This window comes from Monodelphis domestica, chromosome 1 (genome assembly GCF_027887165.1).
Source record: "Monodelphis domestica isolate mMonDom1 chromosome 1, mMonDom1.pri, whole genome shotgun sequence".
Lineage (NCBI taxonomy): Eukaryota > Metazoa > Chordata > Mammalia > Didelphimorphia > Didelphidae > Monodelphis > Monodelphis domestica.
This window is the reverse complement of record NC_077227.1, coordinates 753,824,629-753,848,741: the sequence shown is the minus strand read 5'-3', so window position 1 is coordinate 753,848,741 and position 24,113 is coordinate 753,824,629. Positions and strand designations below refer to the sequence as shown.

The 24,113-nt window shown below is 45.4% G+C and overlaps 1 protein-coding gene and 1 pseudogene across 3 annotated transcripts in view; one reads left to right on the top strand and one right to left on the bottom strand.

Moving 5' to 3' along the window:
* Positions 1–16,708, bottom strand: part of DDX1 (DEAD-box helicase 1) — a 31,557-nt gene extending 14,849 nt beyond the window's left edge. The window contains exons 1-5 of one of the 3 annotated variants that reach the window (XM_001363569.3): positions 16,563–16,708; positions 14,309–14,360; positions 13,973–14,036; positions 11,863–11,892; positions 10,061–10,157 (exon numbers count right to left, since the gene is read on the bottom strand). In XM_001363569.3, coding sequence (XP_001363606.2) covers positions 10,061–10,157; positions 11,863–11,892; positions 13,973–14,036; positions 14,309–14,360; positions 16,563–16,578 — 259 coding nt within the window. In that variant the 5' untranslated portion in view covers positions 16,579–16,708. Of the gene's footprint in view, positions 1–10,060; positions 10,158–11,862; positions 11,893–13,972; positions 14,037–14,308; positions 14,361–16,060; positions 16,152–16,250; positions 16,504–16,562 lie in introns of those variants that run through there. The other 2 variants (XM_056814765.1, XM_056814772.1) reach the window with 2 other exon arrangements.
* On the top strand, positions 5,956–6,693 carry LOC103092014 (receptor-binding cancer antigen expressed on SiSo cells-like; annotated as a pseudogene).
* Positions 16,709–24,113: the final 7,405 nt, after the last annotated feature.

Sequence of the window (24,113 nt, the reverse complement as noted above, 5' to 3'; positions counted from 1 at the left end):
ATTTTCCCTTAGGCTACGATTGGCCTCCACGTGGACTGGGGGCAGGGGATCACAGGGAGGGAGTAAGAAAGAAAAGAAGGAAGAGACTTTTCCAAACAGGAACTGAAAAGCTTGGCTACTTTAAGAGGATATCTTTTGAGTGCATTGATTCTGTTACTTCAGGGGGAAACTTCAGCTCCCTGCAACTCTTTAGCCAATTTTGGAGGGGCAACCGGGTGGCTCAGTAGATTGAGAGCCAGGCCTAGAGACGGGAGGTCCTTAGTCAAAAGGATCTGACCTCGGATACTTCCCAGCTGTGTGGCCCTGGAAGGGACGCTTAAACCCCATTGCCTAACCATTACCAATCTGCCTTCTGAAAATAAGACATTTAAATGGATAAAAACCCAAGGAATTTTAAAGAAGGTTATATTTTAAGGCTTTTCAGACTCCATGTTTTATAAAAATCTCTGTATTCTATTGCATTTTGCTGATTGTTTTGTTTAAGGTTTAACTTTGTGATTTTAAGTTCATATATTACTGCATTCTGTACTATTCAGTTACACTGAATCATTTTTTAATGTACTGAGTTTTAACTACTGTTAAATTCTGTTGCTTTCCCCCTATAACCATACTGAACAAACATTGAGTAGGCCCATATAAAAACAGCTTTTCTATTTTTGATTTTGTAAATTGTCACATAGAGGATATAGATGGACTCCATCAGAAAAGTGCTACAACAACCTTTGGAAAATTTAAAGAGCTAATTAACTCAAACTGATTTTAAGGGTTCTTTAGACATGATTTTTAAGAATTTTCTTAACAACCTCTAATCATTTTTGCCTGCCCCTAACATGAGGTAAGGTCCATTTTAATAGCTGAAGTGAAATACATTTATAACCCCCACCTCCTGCATTAAAAAAAAATGTTAATGGAAGATGAGTAATTAATCCCAGGACATGTACCCCTAGAAGCCTCCCAAAAGAAAAAAAAAAAGGGAGCATCTCTCATTTATACTCTTCAGCTCATTTTATTTCCACCAGAATGATATTTAGATTTTTTGATAATGTTCTAAAACCCAAAACAAGTTTTACTTTTTAAAAATATGTTTACCAAGGTTGAAATATTTGCTATGCTTGTAAAAATTATGACAAATATCCTTCAGTTCATAGGCTTTTAAAAAAATGCCATATAGCAACTTATATGAAATAAGATAGTGTTTGTTTGCTATTGTAATTAATTTTTGTACTACTGTGCTTTAAAAATGAAAAATGTTTCCTTGTAAAATTCATTTGCTTCTACTCACAGTGATCATGGCCAGATATGACGAGGAAATGGATCACATTTTTGGTGAGAAAGCCTTGTATTCTATATTTTCTTAGCTGACACAGTGTGTCAATGATTATAAGCTACATTTTTGAATTTTTAAAACTCTTTTATTATATTTTTCTTGCATGTGCAAAATACTATTTCAGTTTTTTATTTTTTTCTCTCCTTTTTATATTGGAAGCACATCACCAGTATTAAGATTTTAACATTTTTGATTTTGCAGTAATATAAGTTTAAAATACATTTGCCCTAATGTCAATGCATAACCAAAAAGCTTGAGACTGTAAAAATTATGCCACTAATTGTTTAAAAAATATTATGGGACTTTGCTTAATGATTCTGTCTGATTCCAGGACAATATATACACAAAAGAGCCATAGCACAGGGCCAAAGATAAACCAATCCAGGATGGATTGATGCACTTACAAGCCAATACAAAGGACTCGAACCTAGTGTGAAGACTCAAGGTTGCTATGTTTAACATACATTAAGACATAGGCCTTCCTTGTGTCCACACTCACTCTGAAAATACTTACAGACAAGTATCCCGAACTTGGCTCCAAACCTAGCTCCTATAATCTAGTTTCTTTTCTGTCTTTTCATAGTGTGGCAAACTTTCTGTAGTCCTGGCTACTGACTGGGTAAATGCTTACTTGCTTAGATCATTTTAATTGGGCCCTGATTCAAGGACCTGTTGTAGATTTACTTTTCCTTTACTTAGAATTTTTACACATAAGACTTTGATAGTCTATATTTTCATCCAGAAATTTTTCTTTTTTATTTGGATTTTTCTGTCTTTTTAATACTTCTTACCAATTGATTCATATACCTCATAACTCAGCCAGACATCCCTAAGTGATCCTGTGTTTTTCAATCACCCTTTTAATGGGGAAATGCAAAAAATATTATTATTTTAAATTGCAAAGTTTAAATTCCTTTTAAGAAGAATTTTAGGTAAAGAAAGATGCTAGCTCTCTGAATCCAGAAAGTGAACTGTTTAGAGAAGACACCATGAAGATGCCTCCATAGACCACAAGCTGCCAAAAAGATCAAGAATGAACTTTGGGTGTGGTTGATTGAACATTTATTTGTAATTATACTTTCATACCAAAGGGGACTGCCCCCTAACTGGTTTTTTGTCAGTGCGTTCAGTAATTATTGGTTTTGTTCTTTTTTCCTCTTCTCCTCAAATTATTGTAATCTTTAAGTTGATTATGTTTTCATGATCCTTCAATCCCCAGAAGTCCTTGCTCTAGTTCCCAAGATGCCCTCTAATATCACTGAGATCCCCACCTGGGGGGGGGGATTTATTTAAACTGGCTATAAAGCCTACTGGTCTCTCTTCCTGCTTCCGCTTCCAAAGACATGTGTCTCTTTGTAAATGATGTAGTGTAAGATGTAGTGTAAGTGATTGGGCCTTTCGGCCCTCCTAGGCACGTGCTTTCTTATTCTGTCTTTTCTCTATTTCTTAATCTTTAAATAAACCTCAAAAAATAATAACTGTTACACAAATCAACAGAAATAGCTTTTCTTAAAAACATCAAGCCATAAGGGGAGGGGAAGAAAAGAAAACGATCTTTGTTTCCAGTGAATAATGTATGAAAACGACCAAATAAAATAATGTTTAAAAAAATAAATAAATAAAGATGAGGAAACCAAAAAAATAAATAAATAAATAATAGAAAATATATATAAACTCAAAAAAAAAAAACATCAAGCCATTTCCCAATTGATAAATAGGCAAAGACATGATTAGGCAATTTTCAGATAAAAAGATCAAAACTATTAATAAGCACAAGAAAAAGTGTTCTAAATCTCTTATAATAAGGGAAATGCAAATAAAAACAACTGAGGTACCACCTCACACCTAGCAGGTTGGCTAACCTGACAGCAAAGGAAAAGTAATGAATGTTGGAGGGGTTGTGGCAAAATTGGGACACTAATGCACTGCTGGTGGAGTTGTGAATTGATCCAACCATTCTGGATGGCAATTTGGAATTGTGCCCAAAGGGCTTTAAAAGACTGCCTGCCCTTTGACTCAGCCATGTCACTGCTGGAACAAGGAACAAGATTTGCACAAAAATTGTCATAGTCACACTCTTTGTGATGGCAAAAAATTGGAAAACAAGGAGATGCCCTTCAATGGGGGAATGGCTGAACACATTGTGGTATCTGATGGTGATGGAATACTATTGTGCTCAAAGGAATAATGAACTGGAAAGACCTCCAGGTATATTTTCATAAAATCCGAGATTTAAAATTTCTGTTCGAGAAAAATCTTCAAGGAAAGAAGCTTGCTAACTCCTAAAATCAAGAGAATGAACTGTTTGCAAAAAGATGCTTGAAAAACCTACACCACATCAGGAAGATCCAGAGGGAACTTTGGGGTGCAGTAGATTGAACTGAAGGTTGATTGAACATTTATTTTGAATGTACACTCATTGTGAATTTTAGTTTTACTCCATCCTGCTTAGTCTTCAGAATTCTAGCAACCAAGAATGTATACAGCCCCACTTAAGGATTAAGTGTGGGGGAGGATGGTCTATGACCCACGTGTGCTAGCAAGTGACAAATCAGAAACAACTGACTAACCCCTGGGCTGACCAAAGCCAAATTTAAGCCACCATGTAAGACACAGAAGAACTGCCTTTATATTTTGCGTCACTTCCTGTGAGAGGGACTTGAAAGTGGAACTTGACCCTGGAGGAGCTCGAGTGTGAGACCTCAGACTGCTTCCCTTAGACAATCACATGCTGAATGACTACCCTTTCCTTGGCTTTTCTGGAGACAACAGCCTTTGGAAAGACCCATTTCTTGGGACTCCCTTTTCCTTGGCTTTTCTGGGGACTCCTTGGCTGAGGCCTCTGAACTCCTGCCTGGCTCAGATCAGGTTGGAGCAGATCTTCTTCCCTTTTCCCTCTCTCATTCTAAATTTCTTCCTTCTATTGTAAATAAACCACCATAAAATTCCACTCTGACTTGAGTATTTCATTGGGATTTAGAATTTAAAGCCCTGGTGACCAACTAAAATATATATTCAGTCCAACCATACAATTTACCCCTTATACAGGAATTGATGCAGAGTGAAATGAGCAGAACCAGGAGAACATTGTACACAGAGACTAATACACTGTGGCACAATCAAATGTAATGGACTTCTCTACTAGCAGCAATGCAATGATCCAGAACTATTCAGAGGGACTTATGAGAAAGAACACTATCCACATTCAGAGAAAGAACTGTGGGAGCAGAAACACAGAAGAAAAACAACTGCTTGATCACATGGGTTGATGGGGGATAGAGACTCTAAACGATCACTCTAGTGCAAATATCAACAATATAGAAATAGATCTTGATCAATGACACATGTAAAACCCAGTGGAATTGTGTTTTGGCTATGGGAGTGGGGTGGAAGGAGGGGAGGGAAAGAACCTGAATCATGTAGCCATGGGAAAAATATTATAATTAAACTTAATTTAAAAAAATATTTCCTTTAAAATTTTTTAAAAAAGAAATAGCTTTTCTTCCCCATGGTCTTGGCTGCCCTCCTCCCAGCTTACTCAATACAAGCCTTCTCAGGATGGCCAACTTCCCTTCTTCTTGTTCAAATCCTATCCTATAGAAAAGCCCCTCTGATGGCCCTGACACGGGCAGACAGCAGGCAGGGAGAGGTAGTAATGGGAACAAGATCCTCATAGTCTAAAATTTGGTGTTTTTCATCCATTACCACTGGCTAAACATCAATGACAAAACCTATTGATTCAGCATCAGTGAAGCCTAGTCAAGCCTGAATTGCAGATTGAAAAGTTCCCCAGTCTGTGGACTAGATGTGTAACCCTCTAGACTGGCCATCAGCCTTGGCCTAAGCTCTTTATTAGTGGATTGCATTATTCTTAGAATTGTAAGACACAATTAACCACCTAGAGTGCTCCTCCAACACGCCACATCCCGCTCTGCCATGTTCTCATTCCAGAAGAGAAGCGAGACCCCTCCCACACTGACCAATGATGACAAGGTGGACAATGGGAGAACCTGCACCCTGGGGACTCCGGAATTCCAGAAGAATCCTCCAAACCTGCAAATGCTCTTTATTTCCCATGACATGTGTGTCAATCACCACCTGAATTTGGACATGGCCATTTTCCAAGGTTTTCGGGAGACATGAAGATTTCCATGGAATGGGAGATGACAAGCTCCCAGACGCTAATAAATATGCTAACCTGATCCATACCTGGGTTGCTACTCCATTCCCTATCGAGCTACTCCCTCAGCCCAGGGCCACGCTGGAGAGCTGCTCTTTGATCAGCTCCAGAGAGGCTCATCCATCAGTCCTACAGCTACCTATTAGGTTATTATACCACCATAAACCTCTTCTTCTTCAAATAAATTTCTTTCCTTTCTTCCGGACTGAACAGAGTTTAAGTCTCCCATTCCTGGGAGCCTGTGTGGCTTTGAATGAGCCACTGAGTAAGGCTGAGGATGGGCGCACACACACCACGGCAGCTTGGAACCTCCACCGGGCTGGTGGGAGGGGCAGAATCAATACACCATATATTGGTTCCAAGTCAGAAGACCAATAAAGGCAAGGCAGTTGGGGTGAAGTGACCTGTCCAGGTCCCATAGCTGGGAAGTGTCTGTGGCCACATTTGAACCCAGGACCTCCTGTCTCTATGCCTGGCTCTCAATCCTCTGAACCACCAACTTCCCCCTTACAGGTTCTGCTTCCCATCAAGGCTATCACACAGTTCCGGTTGTTTAAAGTTTGTACCTGCCTAGCCACAGTACTCTCATTCATTAAGAGGTTAATATGCAGGTCTGGCAGAGGCCGGAAATTAAGTGGAGATCCAATAACTTTGCCAACCACAGTTCCTAAGCAGTCAGAAGTTGAAGACTGGAGCTCCTGGGAGCTCCACCCAAGTATAAAGATTGAAGGAGGCCATGGAAACGGGACAGCACAACAACATCCACTGGAACAAGTAGAACCTGACTATGTTAAAGACATGGCACCAACTATAAGGAAAACACAAGAAATTATTATTAAGAAGAGAACCACTAGATTTTGGCACTCCAGATGGTGCCACAGGTTTCTCTATAGATGAGCAGCTACACAAGATATTACTTTCATTCACCAATCTCCTGAATTGGGTGACTTGGATACCTGGCAGGAGAATACAAATGCATGGGAAGAAGATGCAGCCTGGCAAGCAGAGGAAGTCCCGAGATAGCAGAAAATAGCTGACAGAGAAAAGAGGGCAGCGGAACAACAAAGGAAGAAAATGGAAAAGGAAGCACAACGACTAATGAAGAAAGAACAGAATAAAATCGGTGTGAAACTGTTATAACAGATGTTTGACATTTCCATTTGAAGGATGTTGAGTTCCACAACATGAGGACCATTTGTTACGGGGTTAGAGTATTTGTAGAATACAAACAAGCTGCTTGATTTGGATGTGTGTTCGACAGGCTGTCCAGGATACAAGGATTCTCCTGTTGCCACTTGAACTGCTAGTAGATGGGACTTAAAATGAAAAGACTTAAGAGACAATATTTTTCTTCAGTATCTTCCAAACATGAAAGAAAATTGATCGCTGCAGAGAAGTTAATTACAGATGAGATATGATAATAACTCTTCAGGTTTGTATTTCCAGCTTGGAAAAAATTGGGTGTAATTTCTAGTGGGAAAACCTACTCTGCCATCTATTATGCTTTCTTTCAAAATGTAAAAAAAATGAAATAAACAATTTCATAAAATTCTTTGTCTACATGATTACCTATCCTGAATCAATTTTAAACTCCTTTAACTTCATTTGTTTTACGAGCTGCTATATGCATATATTTCCTTTTATTTGGAGCAGAAGGGTTAATGTTAAAATTTCATTCAGCATTGAAGAATGTGAGAATTGTATTTCAACTGAAGAAAAGCCATTGAATGCAGTAGTTCTCTTTCTAGAACGTCAGAGGCTTTCTGCATCAGAACGATTTTTTGATAGGAACTGGATTTCTCCATGTTGTAATTCATAGGTAAATTTCTCTGGGTCTCAAGTTTCCTTATTTGTAAAATGAGTGCATTAGATTATATGATTTTAGAGTTTCCTTCAAGCTATGACATTCTTTATTTTTTATCAAATTTATATTGGATATGTGGAAATACAACAAGTCAGACATCAAATATCAAGTCATTTTTGGTAGGCTTCTTTACATCACTCTTGACTTGTATATTTCAACAAATCTTTATTAGAATTTAAAATTTATTATTATTTCTTTTTCTTTCTTGTGGCTTGATTTTTAGTTCCCAAAATATGTCAATTTTACAGATGCAGAAAGCCTTTAGTTCTGATATTTTGAAGTATAATAATGAGTTCTTAGTATTAACTGTATACAGTTTGCATAATGCAAATTTACTTTTGTTGTTAATTATAACAATATTATTGACTATTTATAAAATAAACCAAGATAGGAACAACTTGTACCATATAGGATTTAAATATTCTTCTGAATTAACTTATTCCAAGTTTTTAATAGGAAAAAATGTTTTTAATAAAAATACTTGTCTGCCTATTAAAGAAAAAAAAAAGTTTTGAGTTCCAAATTCTCTCCCTTCTTCTGACCTCCCCCCCTCCCTGAAGCAGTACGCAATCTGCTTTAGCTTTTACATGTGCAATCATGTAAAACATTTTTCCAAATTAGTCATGTTGTGGAAGAGCTCTCAAATGAAAGATAAAAAAGAAGAAGAGAGTAAGTGAAATATAGTATGTTTCTGCCTGTGTTCAGATCCAGGCAGAGGCATTTTTCATCTGAAATCCCGAGCAACACCTTGGATCACTCTATCGCTGAGGAAAGTCCAGCTCTTTCTGAAATCATCCTGCTTGCCATTTCCTATGGTACCCCACCATTCCATCACCAAAATATAGTACAGTTTACTCAGCCATTCCCCAGCTGATGGACGAGTTCTCAATTTCCCATTGTTCGCTACCACAAAAAGAGCATGTGGCCCTCAAAGTGGCTGCCTTCCTTCCCATAGTAGATGGTGAGAGGGCTGCTCCTGTGCTCTAAGATATGGCAAACACAATAAACAGAAAGGAGCCTAGAAAGGCTCCTATGAACGAACACGGCGAAAGCATTGGCAATAAAGATGGTGACGACAACCATGGAAACAGAGAGCCCAACCACCACCATCATCTGAATGGCCCAGACTAGCCCCAAAGAGATCTGAAAATGAACCCGCTCCCCTCTCCTCTTTGAGGAAGGGAGGCATCGATGCTGAGGGCAGATGGGGAGATGGCTGAGGACTGTGTTGAAGAACCTATGGCACACATGCTGGAGGGGGCTGCTCCCCTTCCCCTCTCCATACTTTCCTGAAGACATTTCTCTCATTACCTGCCCCTCTGCCCAGCAGCCGGATGGGAGTGCTTCCTCTCTTCAAGGTCAAGGCTCACATATGGCATGAGGGATGCAGTTTGAGTGCTTGATCTCTAAAAGGTTCACCATCACTGGCCTAGGAGATGAAAGGTCAGGCCAGGACGCTGGCTGACCACCCTGGGCTAAGGGGCCTGGCCTGCATTAGCCAGGCTAGGTCCAGAGTGACAGAACAGGGCCTAGCTGGCATCCCCCAACACTTAGTAGTTTTGCTGACTTGTCTTTTCCCCCTCTTTTTTTCCTTGTTAGAAGGAAAGAGATGGACATATTTGGAAATGAATGTGATGGAAAGCAATGAATTGTTTACAATTAAGAGGAGCCCCAAGCCCCACCCCCTACCCGGATGCAGGACATGCCTAGTGGCCTCTACATAAGCAGAAGGTGACATTCCCTTTTTTTTCCCAGAAGAGGAGTGGAAGGGGGAGGAAGAGAAAATGAATGTTAACTGAAAAGACTTTTTTAAAAAGACAACCCATTTTTCTTACTGAACAGCTCTAGGTATTAGAAAATCCTGTTTCAGGTGGAGCTGGAAGCAGCTCCTCACACTTCTCCTCGCTGGATACAGGGAGAGTCTCTAACACAGACAAAACAAGTGTACACCTTCTTTCCCTTGCTTCACATACTGGGAAAATTCCACCCCTCCCTCCCAGCCCCAGGAGCCCCATCCTCTGCCTCTGATCCTCCTCATCTGTCCCCACATGGGTCTTTAAAGCTCCTGAAACCCCAAGCTAACAGCACGAGCCACGTGCCCAAGGGTCCCGGCCATTAGAGCTCGCCTCGTTTCGGTTCGCTTAGCAAACCAGGGCTCCACGGGGCTCTAAGCGACTCCAAACCAGGCTGTACTGACAGACAGGATCTCCTCATAGACAGCTTCCGTTTGTTATAACACTAAGAGAGGATGTGAAATAGGGCATGAATTGACAATGGACTCTAAAAACCACGAAAGGCTAAGAATTGGAGAGACCTTCCAGGAGGACCGCAGGGAACCCTCTCCTTTACCAAATCAGCACCTGTGGAGCCAGGAGGTGCACGCTGACTTGTCCAAGGTCTCCCAGCTGGCTGGCACCCAAGCCAGAACTAAGAGACATTTCTGTGGCTTTCTCCACCCTCCATTCCACAGGATGCATTTGATTCTGAATCCAAGAAAACAGGTTCGCTGTACCCCCACTGAAATCTTGATATGAGGTCAATCTTTCTTAACTCTTGACCAAGCTGTTGCACTCAGTGAACAAAATACCAGTAAAACGTTTTGAAAACAATCCCTGAGCCCCCTCCACTGTTCATCAACTCCAAAAATTCACTTAGTGAGAAGGAAAAACATTCACATCTTAAAGATTACCTGAGGCTCCAGTTTTCACTGTCGTCTTCCCTTTCTTGCCCTCCTGCTGGTCCTTGAGAGTCTCATAAACTATCTGGATGACTGGAATGCTGAAAGCCTGGAGAAGGAAAAGACTCCACTCACCATGATGGAGCCACACAAAAGCTGACCGTGCAAACAACAGAGGGTAGACCCAAGGGACGCTGTCCAAAGACCTCAAGTGTTTGCTAAGTTGGCCAAACCAACTCTGAATAAAGGATGGAGGCAAGATGGCAGCCTTTGAGGAACAGAAGCAGGAAAGGAAGATGAACGGGAAACCGTGGGCCCCCGGCCTGCCTGTCTGTCCTGAGTCTCACAGGGGGTCGTGCCCTCCACCTTGATCACCCCCAAGGGCCCCACCTCCATGCTCACACACTCTGAAATCTCTTCCTTGGCCATCCTCCTCTCCCTTGCAAAACCCTTCTGTGTCCCACTCTGGAAACTACTACAGCCCTTCACCTCGACCCCTCAGCTCTTCTCCCCGAGGCCATCTCCCCTGCTCCATTCTTCCCCCCAACCCATGGCAAATCCAGCATTGCCCTCCTCCTGTTGGGTCTAGCCAAGCTTCAGTCCTGACATGGAATCACTCCCACATATGTGCCACTGAACAAAGGTGGACATAGTCCTAGCCACTATTCTGGCTGGGTCCTCTGCAATAGCTGTTGGGGATCTGCCTACTCCATCTGGCCACTATTTTCCTAAAACACAAGTATGATCATGATCCCCCCCCCCCTTCCATACACCCCATTGGCTCCCTATTGCCTCCAGGGGCAAAGACAACCTTCTGTATGGCCTTTTAAGCCCTTCCTAACCCCAGCTTTGCCCTCTTTATGCCCTAGGTCCCACCGAATGCCCTGGGATCCAGTAACCTGTTCCTTGAATTATTTTGCCTTCTGACTGGGCATTTTTGCTGGCTATGCCCCATGCCTGGAGCACTCTCCCTCCTCATCTCTGGCTTCCTTTAAGGCCTCACGAAAATACCATCTTCTACAAGCAGCTTTCCTCAACCTCTCCATCTTCTTTTTTAAAAATTCACCTTCCATCTTAGAATCAATACTGTGCATGGTTCCAAGGCAGAAGAGTGGTAAGGGCTAAGCAATGGGGGTTAAGTAATTGGCCCAGGGTCAAACAGCTAGGAAGCATCTTGAGGCCAGATTAGAACCCAGGACATCTCATCTCTAGGCCAGGCTCTCAACCCCCTGAGCCACCCAACTGCGCCTCCCCTCCCCACAACCTCTATGAATTCTAGGCCTTCTCTCTGTTCATTCTTTCTTCTTTATCCTGGCAGTATCTTGTTTGTACCTGGCTATTTGCTTGTGGTCTCCCTGATTAGCCTGGGAGTTCTTTCAGAGTAGGGGTCACCCCCACCACAGAGGCTAACACACCACAGATGAGTATTAAATGGTTACTGATCAATTAAGGCAATAAAGGACTTCGACTTGCAAAATTTTATTAGGGACAGATCTTGACAAGTCAAAGGGGATAACTACTAAAGGTTTATATCCTCTACATTCCACTGGAAGAAAACCTCTAAGGCAAGCAAACACCCCGAGGCTTTCTCTTTAAAAATCCTCCCCAGCCCTCCATTTCAAAGCCATTTGAAAAAGCTAATTTAGCCATTTCTGGCAACAACAAATCACCTCATCCCCTCCATAAGAAAATGGAGCTCACACTAATTTCCTCTAAGAACTACAATACTTCAAATATACCAATGAGAAAATCCCCAAAGTCCCTTTGGAATTCAATTCCACAGCACTGTATAAACAGGGAAGTTTATTACTTACACCAGTCTTCCCGCTTCCTGTTTCTGCAGCCTGCAAGGTAGACAAATTGTGTACAATTAGTGAGCTTCATTAAACCCCCATTTATAACCCTCCCATTAGCACTGGTGCATCTGGACAGACTTGTCCACTTTCACTTTGAAGTCATTTTTATTTCTGCTTTTCCTAATCCCCCAAAGGAGCCAGGCAAGGGGTGGCAAATGTCCCTGCCAGGCTCTTTCCAGAGGCCATGGTGGTGTGCCTTTGATCTCAGATCTCAAAGCAAGAGGCAGAGTGGGCAGGAGGAGGGGGAGATCCCTTGGGAAAGAGCTGGGCAGGTGAGGCCTGAGGAGAAATGGTTCCTCCTAGGTTTCAGAGGTGAGTGGCCTGGCTTCTCCCTGCTAGTCCTTGAAGGTCAAATCAAGCCACAGACAGGAGAATTAGGTGAAGAAACATGAGATGTTTAGCCCAGGAAAGAGGAGATGAAGGAAGGAATGACAGACATCCCCAAGTGTTTTTAAGGCTATCATGGAAAAGAGAGATTAATCTTGTTCTATTGAAGAAAGAGAAGGAAGTGAACTATAACGGGCAGAAGTTGTTTAGGCAGATTGGGGCACCAAGTAAGGAGTTATTCTCAAATGGAATCAGACAGTGCTAAGCTCCCCAGCAGTGGGGGTGCCCAACAAGCCAAGTGGCGGTCTAGTGGAGGGCTGGCAAGCACACTCCTTTTTAGCAATGAGTTGACTAGCCATTGAGGTCCCTTCCCAGCCTGAAATTCTCTGGACAGAAAAGTCGAGACTAGAAATCTGGGCTTCTCGGCTGAAGCAGAGACCAGCCCTGGCCTAAGAAACAGGGTGCGCCACAGCAGAAAAGCCCCAAAGGATGAAGGACTGAACTGGGATTTTAAGCCAGCAGAGAGAACAAGGGGGACCTCGTAGTAACAACAGAGAATGTTCTGTGGGTGTGTTTCTGCCAGGCTGACATCATGCCAATAGAAGCCTCCTAGGCCAGGGGCCTCCGATGTACAAGAGAAGATGAGAAACACAGAAACCTGTCTGAGAATTCGGCCTCCCTCAGGGAGAACAAAGGGGCTCTTGAAAGGCCTGAAGAAGCCATACACAGGGAAAGAAAGGATCACTGAGTCATGAGCACGAAGCAAAAGGCAGCCTCAAGGTGCTCCCCCACCACAATCCTTTGGCTCCTCGGGGTGCCAACAGTGGGCAGGTGCCCATCGAAGGACTAAGAAGCTGGGCCGAAGGATAAGAACAAACTGAAGGGGAGGAATCTGGCCCAGAGCCATCCCACACTGGTGAAACCTGGTGACCGTAAGCCCCTCCTGTTGGTTCAAGTGGGGCTAGACCACGCGACCATAAGGGAGCTCAGAAACCTATGCTGAAGGCTCTCAGGCTCTCAGGCAGGTAATGCTGCTACCTGAATGCTGAGATTCAAAAGAGAAATGCAGAACTGCCTAGAAGATGGCTGAGAATGGGGTCTGGGGCTCTGCAGCCCTCTTACACTTGGGGATGGAGAGCTCCTCCCCAGTGTGCCCATGGGGTGGGATTGGTCGAGCCCCTCTGGAAAGCAATCTGTAATGATGCCAGTTAGGTGACCCGAAGGTCCACTCCCTCTGACTGAGTCACCCCACAAGCAGGCCTGACTCCCAGTGTACCCTAATTATTGATGGCTATGAACTAGAAGCAAAGTAAAGTGCTCCTTGATCAGGCTTGTTACACCCTGTAACAAATGCTCACTAGAGACAAATTCAGGCACCCATGAGAAGGATGGCAGAGCCTGACCCATCTTGGGGAGCATCAGGGAGAAGCACTGCCGCCCAGGCTGTCACAACCGCAGGAACCACCCACTGAGCAAGGAGCTCTGCCCTGGACACTGGAGACCTGACAGAGAGGCCTTGATGCTGAGAAGGCAGGCTGAGGGGGACCCCTGGAAAAGAGGAGAGAGGGTGAGGGAGCCAGCCAGGGCAGCCTGAGGAGGAGCCAGGCAGGAGAGAAGAAACACATATTTAAAGAGAGCTAATGGCAGACAGGCAGCCCTGATGGGCCTAGTCAGAAACCTTACTTTTAAACCTAAAACAATCCCCAAACTTATGTTTTATCCCAGAAAGTGTTCAACATACCATAAGCACATCACCTCCTCCTAGGATCAGTGGGATGGACTCAGCCTGGATATCAGTTGGGAGGCTACAAAGAATCAGAGTGTGAGAATTTTAATGTGAAACAGATTAAAAATAATAATAATCCTGGCAGTCACCGAACTGCACTTAAACCACATTAATTTAAGCCACATTCATGCCCAGGGCCAGACTACTGAAACACCAATCTGCAGGATGCATTACTTTCAGTAATAAATAAGTAGTCAATGGTTTAAACAATCCTGGAAAGGATGCCCCTCACTGGGGCAGAGCAGGTTGGCCATGACACTTTAGGGTACACTTTAGGCTAAAAGTACTCACAGCCAGTCCATCTCCTCCACGGCTTGAGCAATCTCGGGCATAACGCCCATCTCTGCAAAAAGAAAAAATGAATTTATTTAAAAACCAAGCAGGTAAATGAAGTCTCTCATCCCCTCTTAAAATTCCGGCTCTTCTTTCATTGTGTCAGATATGGTTCTCCCCCCCCACCCCCCTGAAGTTTCCCAGTATTCTCATAGCTTAAAACAAAATACTGATGTGAAAAAGAACTGATTTTGTCTTCTAAAGACTACAGTTGCCCAGATTTACAATTATGATGCTTTAATTTGATTTTTTTATTCAGAATTTGCCTTATGGCTTTGACAGTTAAAGGGTTTCTTAGGATTACATCCTATTTTTAAACATCTATCTCCTTAAAACCGCACCAAACTTTGGTATTTAGGATGTTAACCCACATAAACTAACAATACAGAAGTATTATTATAGTTCTGAGCAATGTTAAAATATATGGAAAGCCATTTGAGAAACTGTCAATGGATATTTCAGTAGAATTTTTAATTTAATTTGAGCACAGGCCTTTTTTATTAAAAAAATAAAATCAGATTTTTCAGAGAAAAAAAAAATTCCGGCTCTTCCAAACAGGGAGAGGGGAATGGAGTAGAGACTCCTCATGGGGGGTCACAGACTGGCACTGGGCTGCCCCAGGTAGACGGCCCCTCCGACAGCTGGCTGCCTCAAGTGTTCCCAAGCCTGCTGTCTGCAGAAGGAATGGCAGAATGAGGACAGATGGAAGAAAAGGTGCAAAGCTTGTATGGACTGTCAGATGGGCTGGGACTGGGGAGAGAACAGCCAAAAAGAACTCCAGTATAAAAACAACAGCAAGAAAACATTTGTTTAAAATAGCTGGGAAGGAGTCCAGGCCTGAAGTCGGGAAGCCACGTCCCAGCTGGATGACCCTGGGCAAGGCACTTCACTCTATTTGCCCTAGTTCCTCATCTGTCAAATGAGCTGGAGAAGGAATGAGCACCCCTGTATCTCTGCCAAGAAAACCCCAAATAGGATCACAAAGACTGAAATGACTCAACAGCTTCTCTGTCTCTCATAAATTAACTTTTGATAAACTGATGGTATGTTGAGTCAGGCCTAGAGAGGGGAGGTCCTGGGTTCCAATCTGACCTCAGAGACTTCCTGGCTAGGTGACCCTGAGTAACCCTCATTGCCTAGCCCTAACCACTCTTCTGTCTTGGAACCAATACACAACACAGTGTCAACCCCAAGACAGGAGGGAAGGGGTTTGAAAAGAAACTGAAGGTGAAGAAAAAGGGAAAAAAGCCTCCGGCCAGCCCTGCTTTTCCAGAGGGGCTAAGAGACTTGCCCAGTCACCAGCTGGAAGTGTCTTGAGGCCACATTTGAACCCAGGACCTCCTGTCTCTAGACCTCTTTAGGTACCACCCCCGTCAATTTATTTCAACAAAAACTTGTAGAGGAGCCGGGTCCTAAACAGGCTGCAGGCCCAAGGCAGGAGGGCCCCTCGGGAGTCCCTCCAGAGTGGGTGTCTGTAGCGGGGGGCCATGGGGGAGGGGGTCCCCGCCCGGGTCCCAGGCTCCCCAGGCTCTGGAGCTGCAGCTTTCTGTGGCCAAAGGGGGCCTCACAGACAAAGGCCCCCCCCAACAGCTCTCCAGGTTCTCCCCAAGCCTCAGCCCTGACTCTCTGAGGAGGGCCCCCCGTTGAGCGCCCTTCCCCTAGCACCGAGGGAGCTTTTCTAAGCGCATGAACTTGGACATTTTCCCACACTGTCAGGGTCCTCAGGTATCCCCTCGCCGTTTCTCCTGCCTTCGTGGCCCCCGAGCTCACAGCTCGCTCCCGCCCCAGGGAATGCGTGGGGTCAGGGAGGGGGCACCGCCAGGGTCAGGGTCACGTGAAGGTCGGGGGGGGGGTGGCCGGGACTCAAATCCAGGTATCATTACTCCACCCCACCCCCCACCTCCGCGATCCACAAGCAGAGGAAGCCCCGCCTCAAGAGGTCCTCTAGGGAAGGAGGGGAAAGCAGGGGACACGTGCGCAGAGGGCGCAGCGCGTGCGCAAACCGGCCAGGATTCAAGGAGCCTTGGGGGAGGGGCGCGGGGACCAGGATGGGGCCGCGGCTCCGGGACGGAGACCTGAAGGAGAGATAGAGGAAGGGCCCGGCACAGAACGGAGCTGGGCGCCAGTGTCACCGGCATGCCCGCCGTCCCCGAGGGCCAATCTGCCCTCCTTTCATCCCAACGGCTCGCCCTACCGGCCCCTACGTACGAACCTGAGAAGGCCGCCATCTTAGCGTTGTCTGCGCCCCTGGAGCCTTCGCCGGGTCCTAGAGCGCCTGCGCGATTCGGGGGCGGAGCCGCCTGCGGCTTTTACGCCGCTCAAGCCTGGGCTACTTGGCCCACTGCGCCTGTGCAGCTCCAGGGAGGGCGGGGCGCTCAGCCTTGTGGGATGAGTTTCCAGGGGTCTGGCCTAAGACGCGGGTTCGTAACCCACCCCCTCGTCCCCATTTTGTAGAACGAGAAACTGAGACCCGGAGTAGCAGCCCGACCTCCCTCGAAGGGACGTCTTCCCTTGCACAAGAGCAGTGGATACATGATGGAGAGTCTGTGGGCCGGAGAAGGGCCCCCTACGTTTGTGTGTGCTCTTCCCCGCGAGAGGGCGAGCTCCCTGCCGGCAGGGGCAGGCTGCAGCTGTGTGAAGGCAGCTCCCATGCGCCTAGTAAATGCTTCTGGCCTCTGGAGACCTCCATGCTCCCTCCGAGCCTTCTTCCTCCCCTCCCCCTCCCCTTCTCCCTCCCCCTCCCCCTCTCCCTCCTCCTCCCCCTCCCCCTCCTCTCTTCTCTTGCAGTCTGTTATCCTACGTTGTTTCCCAGCCCCACGTTTTAAGGATGAGCCCAGTTCAGCCCCCCAGTTATTCTGTGGAGGAAGCCAAAGTGTGAAGTGCGGGTGTGAGGGTCCTCGTCAGTCGCGCGGGACGGCAGCCTTTGCTCACGATGACAGTGCTAGTGGGGGCTGGCCTCTGACACTAGTGGCGACACCTCCGTGGGAAGACCTGTGGGTCCCCCGAGCCTCAGTTTCCCCCTCTGTAAAATGGAGGGCAGTCATACTTGCACACCCTTCCTTGCAAGGCTCCTATGGAGAAAATACTGGACAAACCCCAACCTACTTTAGAAATGGCAGCAGTGTTCCCACGCCTCCTTTCCCCACTTCCCCTGCCAGGCCAGGGGGTGCCTCTTGAACCTCCCACTTCTCCCCCAAAAGGCTCTATCTGGGAACCTGGTGCAGGCCTAGAAGACTGCGGCCTCTCTGCCCCCTGGTCTCCCTGTGGTCACCTGCTGAGGCTGGGCTGGACCCCCAGGGGCTGCCAGCCTGCAGGGATCCAGAGAACGGATTGGGTGTCCCCCAAAAAACAGCCATGGAGCATCCCAGATACTTGGAAGAAGCGAGGCAAAGGGCAGCCAGGAAATGACAGCCGGGACTGTCAATAGAAAGGCCAGCACCCTCGTTCTGTCCATCTAATTATAAGAAGCCAGGCCGAGGGGCGATTTATGGCCCAGTTTCTGACTCACCTGGATTGTGGCTGACCTCTGGGGTGCTCATCGGCTTCCCTGAGTGATGCTGACGGCCCTGGAGGAAGGGGCAGCCGAACACACAGCCTGTCCTGAAGCCAGGGCCTTCGGGGCGCCCGGACACAACCACCCCCCAACCCCTCCGTGAGGAGTCTCTCTGCAGACTCATCTTCCCAGGACTTTCTCCAGCAGCCCCTGAGCCTGTGCTCCTGCCCCCCATTGAACTCGGACCCCATTCAGGGTTTTCGTGGCAAAAATCGACGCTGGTTTGCCATGAGGAAGCTGAGTCAAACAGCGTTCGTTGACTTTTCCAGGGTCACACAACTTCCAGGGTACAGATGGAGGTCAAATTTGAACTTGGGCCCTCCTAACTCCAGGCTCTATCCACTGCACCAGTAGCTGCCCCACTCTCTTCAGCTCCCTCTTCGTGTCTTGTCTTTCCACTAGATTATGACTGATTTGTGTGCTGGCTTCATGAGAAAGTTTTGGGCTTGGCCTGTAGCTGCAGTTTCACTGGGAATTCTGCACCTAAATAAAAGTGAACCCACGATAGTCTTTTGGGGATTGGGTTTGAGGGTCTGATCTTTTGGGGATGTTTTGGGGAGCTAGGCTACAGGTGTTTTGCTCTTGCATTATTTCTTTTGAGATGAGGGGGAATAATAATCATGTCAATTCATAGGTGAGGGGCATTGATGAAAGAGGTCATGCAAGGGGGGCGGGGTGGGCAGTCATATCTCGCCAAGGACCACTCTGTGGTCTCCCCAGCTACCACGTGTGACTGTCAAGGCGTCATGGACTGATGGCCCCCAGCAGTCCATGAAGGGAGGACTTTGCCCAGAGACCCACAGACCCGGCGCTGGATCATGGGATCTCTCCACAGAAGGAACCTCAGAAATCCTAATGGAGTCTCGCTGGCTCTGTCCACCCTTTATGGATTTTCTCCATTCAACAAGACAGGCAACTTGCCTCTGCCAAGACGTGACATTGCATTTCCCGCCTCCAAGGCTTTGCAGACTGTCTTCCGTGTCTAGAATACTCTTGAAAACATCTGTTACATCTTGTCTTTTATTTTTTATATTTACTATTTGTTTTATCACATCGTATTTATTTTTATTACTTTACGATCTCTCTCCCACTGCTCCCTCCTCTAATGAAGAGCAATTAAAAAACAAGAACAAAACCTTCCCAATAAAAAGGCATTATTAGCCCAGCCATCCGGATCCCATGGCCACGTCCTATGCCTGCCTCATTCTGGATTGGAAGTCCATCCCCTCGGAGGCAGGAGCTGGGCGTTAGGATGGATTTTCTGTACTCTGGCCTCACGGCTTATCACTGCATCCATCAGGCATGAACTCCAGAGTCTTCCAAAGTTGTTTTTCTGTCTGCTGACATCGCAGCGTTCCCCTCAACCTGCTCCCTTCACTTGGCGTCTGCCTGTACATGTGGTCTCCATTTCTTCTGAAAGGATCTACTTCGTCATTTTGGATGGCACAAGAGCGTTCCCCTGCATGCACAGGGTTTGTTTAGCCACTTCTCAATAGGTGAGCACCCCGCTCATTGACAGGGTGGGCTGTAAAAAGAGCTGCTGCCGTACGTGTAAACAGATTTTCCCGTCTTCCTTCTGTCTGGGGTGTCGTGGGCCTGAGGGTGAAGTCCTTCCCGGCCTTTCTTCTCAGAGACCTCCCTGATCTCCTCCCTCCCCCAGAAAACACACCTCAGCATCTCGCTGCTCTCCCTGCCCTGGAAATCACCTCCTCTGTCCTTTTTGCACACACATCTGCTTGTTTGCCTATTGGCTCTCCCAGGAGAATGTACGCTTCTCTTACAGAAAAGATTGTTTCACTTGGGGATATCGGGGTTCGTTTGTCTTTGCTTCCCCGCCTTCCTGCCTTAGATGAAGCACTTCATAAATTTGAATTGCATTAAGTTGAGTTGACTCTATGCAGTCATTCAGGTAGATTTTCCCATTGGCCCACGCTATGCTGATGTCTGGGAACACTGCTTAGGGCAGAGCACACCCAGGTGGGCCCAGCACTGTAAAGGAGGAGCTGAAGCAATGATGAGGTCTCCGGTGCCTCCCTGTGGAGCCATGAGGTTCCAAGAATGGGCAGCTGAGAGCGGAGAGAAACCTGAAAGAAAAGCCAGGGTCTTCCTCTGAAAGCTATTCAGTGAGGATGACTAAGCATCTGACTGCTTGGCCTACCACTACCTCTGAAAGTCCTCCAGGCCTGCCTGTCTGTCTGTCCATCTACCATTGGGCCCTCTAGAACCCGGGGCACTGTCACCTGATCTTTTGTTGGCATGCCATTAGAATCACTGGGTCTTGCCAATAAATATTCCTTCCTTCCTTCCTCCATCCTTCTTTCCCTCCCTCTCCCTCTCCCTCCCTCTGTCTCTCTCTGTGTACCTTTCTCTCTGCCTTTCTTCCCTCTACCCCTTCCTTCCTTCCTTCCTTCCTTCCTTCCTTCCTTCCTTCCTTCCTTCCTTCCTTCCTCCCTCCCTCCCTTCCTTCCTTCCTTCCTTCCTTCCTTCCTTCCTTCCTTCCTTCCTTCCTTCCTTCCTTCCTTCCTTCCTTCCTTCTTCCCTTCCTTCCTTCCTTTCTTCCTTCCTCTTTGCTAGCCAAGGAAGAAAAGGTAATAGTGTCCTTGGACTTAGCCTCCAAACCACTTTATGCTGTTTGAATTTTTTTTAATTTTAAATGTAAACAAGTATATATATTTTTAAACATCATAATGTCTCTTTAATGGAACTAATGCTTGGAATTGAAGTCAGAAATCTGGCTTTGAATTCTAGTGCCACTATTATTGCTTTTAGGAAAGTTTCTTCAGGAGGCCCAGTGTTGTAGCATCTTTCTGTTTAAATCCTTTTATTCTGATTTTGAAAAGAACTTTTAGGTTTGTGAAAAGCTTGGCACACCTTACCCCAGTTGATTTTTTTTAAATCCTCACCTTCCATCTTAGAATCAATACAGTGTATTGGTTCCAAGGTAGAAGAGCAGTAAGGTCTAGGCAAGTTAAGTGACTTGCCCAGGGTCACACAATTGGGAAGTGTCAGAGGTCAGATTTGAACCTAGGACCTATTGTCTCTCATCCTGGCTCCCAATTTACTGAGCCACTTAGCTGTACCCCCACCCCTGAAATGATTAAATAACTCTTACCTTTCATCTTATAATCAATACTGTGTATTGGTTCTAAGGCAAAAGAATGGTAACAGTTAGGCAATGGGGGTTAAATGACTTGCCCAGGGTCATACAGCCAGAAAGTGTCTGAGGCTAGTTTTGAACCCAAGACTTCCTATGTCCAGCCCTGGCTCTCTATTCGGTAAGCCACCTCCAGGAGCATCCAGTCGCTGCCCCTACTGCACTACTTTTTCTATTTTGCTACTTAGGATACAATAGGTACTGAATTAATGTTTGTTATTGTAAGGATGGGCAGCTAAGTGGTGCAGTGAATAGAGCTCCCAAGGCCTAGATTCAGGAAGAGCTGAGACCAAATCCTTCCTCAGACACTTACTAGCTAGGTAACCCTGGGCAAGTCGCTTAATCCTGTTTGCCTTCATTTCTTCAGCTAGAGAAGGAAAGGGCTATGTATCTCTGCCAAGAAAAACCCAAATGGAGTCACCAAGAGTTGGAGACTACTAAAACAAGTGAAGATCAACATGGTTGAGGTAGATACATTTTTTAAGCACTAGGCTAAGTTTTGGGGGTACATATATAATAAAAAAAAGTCAGTCCCTGCACTCACTGAACTAAGATGGGCTAAATTTGATCCCTGGAGACTCGGGTAGTAAGAGGGAATGAGTCAAGCCAGAGGATTTGCTCCCGTTACAGCTTAGAGCCCAACTCTCTTCTTGCAGCCTGATCTCTCCGCCTTTAAGATGAAGGAGACCTTCATGGTCCTGGCTCAAGGGCTTGAAGTTGGCTTTGTGATGTGTCCACTGGCATTTCAGAAGTCCACAGAAGTCTTAAGATGTTTCCTGAAGGAATGTCTATAATGCTCTAAATTTCCCGGAAGGAACCTTAACCTCTCTAATATCTATAGGCAAATTTTGGAGAATTTTAATCCGGGAGTTCAACGAAACATGGTTTAGTGGTCCTTAAATTCTGAGTTCCTAAATCTTTAGTCCTAAGTGGAATGGCTGTCTGCCCAAGCTCTGGGATGCATTTTGCTTTATCTTGTTCATCATTCTATCCACATCATCATGAGATCATTTCTCTAGATCTGGAAGGGACTCCAGGGGAACATCTGGGCCAGCTCCCTCATTCTACAGATGAGGAAACCAATGAAGTTAAGTGACTTTCCCAAAGTTATACAGGGAGTCAGTGACAGAACTGGGATTTGTGCCTGCTTCCCAGAATGGCTTTCTTTTTACTTGGAGTGTATGAGACCCACTTTCCTCTCTACTTACTCATTGTATAGAATGGCAGAGCCAGGTTCAAGACCAGTCCCATACAGAAAACTTCTTCCTCAGGATGGGGAAACCACATCTAAGAAGTCACAGATCAGCTCTTTGGAACTAACAGTCATAATTCTATGGCATCTCTCCAGTGTGAGTAATCCCTTCACCAGGCAGAATGAAGCCCATCCCCTCCCACCCTGAGCAATCATCATCCTCCACCACATCATCCACTAAGACCCTGTACTTGACTATTCTTAAATCTCTCCCTTTGGACTGAGAAGTAGTGAGTGAAAAGAGCTGACTCCTTTCCTGGATTTTCTGAAGACACTAGCCTCAGGAGAGACCTATACTATTGAGAGAGGCTCCCTGTATCCCAGGTCCTCGACTCAAAATTCGAGGCCTCTCCATCTAAGGATGAAACTCCAATGCCTGGTTTAAGCCAAGGGTCTGTATATTAGAAATTTAATTTTTACAGGTTGGAGCAAAATACTTAGAGCTTAGGCTAGATATCTTATCCTATCCTCTCTCTGATTTCCTACTTCACTCTTTCTATAAATTGTAAATAAAATCTCTTTGGAATGCCATAAAATTTCTAGCGACCCTATTCTTAAATAATTCAGTAAAACATTTTATAATTACCCCTTTATTTCTCTCCCATTATAATCCCCAGTAAAAATTGTGTAATTAGAAATCTGTTACCCTAAAAACTACATTTCCCAGGAGTCCAATGACTTCCTGTCATTACATACTTCCTGCAGACAGGGGGATATATTGAGTGGGGTTCCTGGTCTCAGGTCTCTTTGCTTTCCTTTCTGCAACTTTGGTGGAGGGGGCTTTTTGAACAGGTAGATTAGCCACAGTCACGTTTTTTTAAATTTTGTTACCTTTTTATTAATTTATTTTTAATAATATTTTAATTATTGCATATTGATTTTTACTTTTACAATGATGGCAACCACTGAAGTTGGAGAAAGAATTGTCAAATTTTTAAGTCACGTTTCTTCTGCCATGGCTTTTTGCCCTCCCCTGTTCCTCTCCTCCCTGTCCCCCCGAACTCTGTGAGAACTCCAAACTCATTTCAGAGCTGCTCCCCTGCTTCTGCTGGGTTTTTTTCTTTCCTATTTTTTGCTGGCTGCCCAGCCCTACTGGCTGCTTTAGTTTGAGGGACTTAGTCAGGGATTTTTGGTGGAGAAGAGATAGCCCCTTCTCTGCCCGTCTGCTTAAGCCAGTATTCCTTGCTGCTGCCTCTGGCATTGCTGCTGCTGATCCAGCCTCCTTCTGATCCTCTAGATATTCCTGATCTCATTTGATCCTGCTCTGGCCCATCCTGGTTGCTATTGCTGTTCCTGCTGTACTGCTGGTTGCTGCTGCCATGTCTTTAGAACACATAAGCTGGGAGTCCTTGGAGTCACTCTCTGGACAGCTGGTAAAAAACGGGGTGTGTTTCTCTTGTAAGAAAATACTCTTCTTACAGATATTAACCTTGGGTGAAAGGGGGGAGAGGCATGGACAGGAATCTCAAGACTTGGATACTTGAGGTTACAGAGAACTTTCTTCCCTAAAAACCCATACTCCCTTTAGGGTCCCCTTACCCTTACAAAGATATCTGACTGTGTTTTATTAATTATAGATGAATTTAATAACAAGTTTGGATTGGGAAGGTATCAGGGTAGAAGGAATAAGGATTTGCCCTATACTTTGCCACAGAGTGGGTTTGAATCTATCTCAGCTTTTGAGCTGAGGCCAGGCCTCACAGGCTGGTGGAGGGTTTCTTTTATTCCTGTCTATGCTATATCTGTGCTAGCTTTCTTAAGTTTAAAGTCTTTAGAAATAGACAGCAAGAGGAAGAAAAGGTTC